Source organism: Fukomys damarensis, unplaced genomic scaffold (genome assembly GCF_012274545.1).
Source record: "Fukomys damarensis isolate Sample0158 unplaced genomic scaffold, DMR_v1.0_HiC HiC_scaffold_13, whole genome shotgun sequence".
NCBI classification, from domain to species: domain Eukaryota; kingdom Metazoa; phylum Chordata; class Mammalia; order Rodentia; family Bathyergidae; genus Fukomys; species Fukomys damarensis.
In genome coordinates, this window is record NW_022900925.1 from 33,645,846 (window position 1) to 33,650,065 (window position 4,220).

General features: G+C 60.3%; 1 protein-coding gene across 1 annotated transcript in view; it reads left to right on the top strand.

The window, feature by feature from the left end:
- The first annotated feature begins 2,972 nt into the window (after positions 1-2,972).
- Col1a1 (collagen type I alpha 1 chain) overlaps positions 2,973-4,220 on the top strand; it is a 14,993-nt gene continuing 13,745 nt past the window's right edge. The window contains exon 1 of the mRNA XM_010620144.3: positions 2,973-3,078. Within this exon, the coding sequence (XP_010618446.1) occupies positions 2,979-3,078 (100 nt within the window). The 5' untranslated portion in view covers positions 2,973-2,978. The remainder of the gene's footprint in view (positions 3,079-4,220) is intronic.

A 4,220-nucleotide genomic window follows, 5' to 3' on the forward strand; every position in this document is an offset into this window, starting at 1 on the left:
ACCCCTGCCTTTCTCTCTCCTCATTGACCTCCCCCCAGGCAGACAAATTCTCTTCACTAGTGGGGACCCAGAGCACCGGGGTTCTGGTGGGAGGAAGGGCATCGGAGCCTCAAGAGAGCCACAGCAGACCCTGGGGCGATGGCTCTGTCCACACCCACGGCTTCAAGAGGCAGGGATGAACCCTCAACCAGGAGCCCCACCGCCTCTCTCAGACCTGCTCCTCTCCCTGTCAGGCACCACAGAGTCCAGACATCAGGCCCAAGGAGCTGGGAGGACTCCCCTTCCTCTTTGGGGTGGGAGGGCACTGGAGAAAATTTGAAGGAGAGAACTCAGAGCTCAGCACTTTCCCCTTTCTGTTTTTCTCCTTGAGGAATTTTTTTCCCCCAACTGCTGATGACTTTACCATTCTTGGGGGTGGGAGGTGGAGATTCTGCCACCGCCCCCCCAGTCCGAGTGCCGGTCAGAATCCTACATTCCTCACGAAGCCAGAGCTTCAGACTTTCCTAAAGATGAGGTGGCGTCTCCTCCCCTCTCGGCCCAGGCTCCCCTCCCCCAGCCCCAGCCTCCAGCCCTCAGCCCCGGCCAGGGAGGCCCGGCCAGGCTGGGAGGAGACCCCAAGCACATTCTTCGCCTCGCTGTCATGCTGCAGAAATTAAAGACACATCTTCGCACTGGGCGTGCGCCAAGTGTTTCAAGTGGAGAAGTGGCAGAAGAGGCCCTGGGCCTCAGCTCCGTGCCACGTGGAAAGGATGCTTGTAGAACATCTGCCTGCAGCCCCCGGGCAGAGGCCTGGGCCTGGATGCTGGGGTGGTGGCCGTCACACACGTGCGTACAACGCCCCCACCCCAGGGCATCTGCATGTCCGTCAGAGCTCCGGCCCTGCGATGTCACCACTGCCACCCACACCTGCTGGGCCTCAGCCCTCTGTTAAGGTGGGCCTGGAAAGGCCAGGCGGAGAGACGTGGGAGGGGGCTGCAGGCCGCGCGGCCCTCGAAGGCAGATCACACCAGCCTCGCAGTGAGCCCTGCGAGATCTCCTCCCAGAGGACCACTCCCAACACATGCTCCTCTGCGGTCAGGACCCCCGTCCCCTGTTGGGGACATGGTCCCCCCCGGAACCCACCCACAGTGGAGGGTAGTACTTTGGTGGGCCCAGGAACTGCCATCTCAGCACCTCGGCCCCCAGTCCTGCCCTGCCGTCGCTGGCACTAGGCGGGGACAGATCCCGGGCCACAAGTCACTGCCACATGGTTCAGATAATTGACGAAGGCCCGTCCCTCCATTGCTGTCTCCAGCCCTGCCTCTCTGGAAACTATATTTTCCCTTTAATTATAGCCCCCACCGGCTCCCTGCACGGCCCCACCCACTGCTCACCCTAGCTGCCCACGGCCAGCCAACGTGGCTACCTCCCCTTGTGTTCCTTGGTCTTTTTTTTTTTTTTCCTTTGACTTCGTTGCACAAAACCAGCTGGGGGAGGGCGTGGAGAGGGGCGGGTAGGGGGAGCAGTGGAATCTTGGATGGCTCAGGGGAGGCGGGACTCCCCGCTTCCACGTTTGCATCTCTAGAGCAATGGGGGTGGGGGGGCTGGGGGACCCCGGAGGAGACCCCCGTGCTTCCACTGGGACCCACAGATCTTGGCAGAACGGGGCCCTGGATGGATCGGGGTTGGACAGAGTCATGCTGGGGCTTGAGCTATTGGACAGGAACAAGGGAAGGTGACTTCCAGAAGCATCTTCTCCAAAAAGAGCCTGGAGGTCCCCACTCCCTGTCAGGGTATAGGGATCCCCTCTTTATTCCAGGGCAGAGAGCAAAGACCAGCATTTTCAGGAAAGCATGAGGCAGCAGGGAACAGCCTCTGGAAGAGAGTCACCAGCCCGCCCTGCCATTCCATCTCAGCTCTGAGAGCAGGTCCCCCACACTCCCCAGCGCTCTTCTGTGTCCCCAGCCTGAGGCCACATACAGCCAGCTAAGGGGCTCTCCGCTTCCACGGACACCCTGCCTGCCCGGTGACCTCCGGCCAAGTTCTCTCTCGCTGACCGCTGGGCAGGAGGGTCTCAAGCCAGCCCCAGCAGCCACAGCTGACTCAGGACCCTCTTCAAGTCCTCAGTGAACACTGGCTTCCCTGTAAGCTCAGACCTCTATGACTACAGCTGCAGGAGTTCGGGGAGTAAACTGTAGATGTCTGTAAACCCCAGTCCACACCTCCCCTCTCCGTTCAGCCAGGGATTAAACGGGGGCTTCTGGGTCTCTCTTGGAACCACAGGCCTGGCAATAGACTTGATCTCCTAAATCTACTCCCCCTCCCACTATCTGATTCTTATGCCTATAAAGGAATCTCTCATTTGTTCCCCAAATATTCCTAACCTGCAGCCACACCAGAAGACACCCCCAAACAAGCGCATCTTTTAAAATTCCCTGCTTTTCCTATTTTGGAGAGGCCCACACCTGGTCTCTTTAGACTCTTTCCTTGGCGCTTGCTGAGGTCAGGAAGGTGAATGGCCTCTAGGACCCTCTTCCACTTACTCCTAATCCTTCCCCAATTTCACCCTCTCTAGATTGGGGGTCCCGGGAAGAAGGAGCTAAGGGCACCCCTGCCCACCCTGAGAAACTCCAGCGGCAGCATCTCTGGCCCAGGCTGGGCGGGGGGCTGGGAGGCCGAGTGGCAAAGGGGGGAGAACTCGGGTGGACTCCCTTTCCTTCCTTTCCCTCCTCCTCCCCCTCTCCGGTCCAAATTGGGGGCCGGGCCAGGCAGCTCTGATTGGCTGGGGGCCGGGCAGCCGGCTCCCCCTCTCCACCAGGCAGGGTTCCTCCCAGCGCTCCATCAGGACGGTATAAAAGGGGCCCGGGCCAGCCGTCGGGAGCAGACCGGAGTCTCTCCCCGGGGTCGGAACAGGAGGCACTCGGAGTGTGAGGCCACGCATGAGCCGACGCTAACCCCCCACCCCAGCCGCAAAGAGTCTACATGTCTAGGGTCTAGACATGTTCAGCTTTGTGGACCTCCGGCTCCTGCTCCTCTTAGCGGCCACCGCCCTCCTGACACATGGCCAAGAGGAGGAAGTCGTGGACCAAGACAGAGACAGTAAGTCCCCAACTTTCCGGAGTCCACGGGTGCTCGGTAGCCAGCCCAGAGCTTGGTCCTCGCGCATTTCCGGAGATTCGCTTGGGGATGGACGGAAAGGAGATGTAAAGGAGCGAATGCACCGTGGGCTGGGCACGGGGACGAACGTTCCGAGGAGTGGGCAGTGAGGCTGGTGCACTGTGCCAGACGGCGCGGGAGGAAATCCTGAGCATGCGCCGTCGAATGCACCCGGGTCGGTGGGCTCTGCAGGCAGAGCACGTCGAAGATGGGACAGGGGCGCCGAGCTGGGGATCTGGAGCCCGGGATGTAAAAGCGATCAAGAGGGCTGTGGGATGATTCATAAGGAAAGATTGTTTGCACTCTCTGCAGGCTAGACCGTGTTCCCGGGACCGCGGGGGTGCTGGGCGGCGGGGGGAGGGGACGCCCAGAGTGGGCGGGAGAGAGGCTGAGAAAGTTTGGCGCGGGCTGGGCCGGGTGAGGTCCTTGCGCCCCCTGCTGACCACCATGAACATTACGCATCCGGGTCCGGCGTTTTCCAGCGCGGGAGCTGGAGGGGGAAGACCCTAGCTATTGCTGGGTGTGGACCCCACTTCTAGATCTACAAAATAAAACCAGGCATGGGGTAACCTCTGCCTCTAAAAGTCCTAATCTGAGGACGTGGGCCCCACCCTGGCCCCATTGCTTAGCGTTGCCCGCCACCTGGTGGTGCTCTGAGAAGATGCGTGAAGGGAGTGGTTAACTAAATGCATCATTATTGGCAGACTTTTGGGTTCTTTGGCTAAGGAGTGACCCAGAAGCAGTGGCTGGCTTTGAGGTATTAGAGGTAGTCCCAAAGCAAGCTTTTAAGTTGTCTGGGCTCCGGCGATTAGGATGTACCCAATTTTAGGGGTGCAATTTTAGAGGTGCACTTCGAGCCTCTGGGTGGGACCCATCAGCTCCCCCACACCCCCGTTCTCCTATCCCCGCCTACCCATCCCACCTGCCATGGGGCTGGGGGCGGGGCTTCTCCTCGGGTTCTCCCCGCAGGCCACGCCCCGAGAGCCTGCTTTCAGGACGGGGCCCCTCCTACAGCTCCATCAACTTGGCTTTTTATTTCCCTTGGCCTCTGAGACTGTTGGAGTTGGAAGCAACCCCGGCCTAGA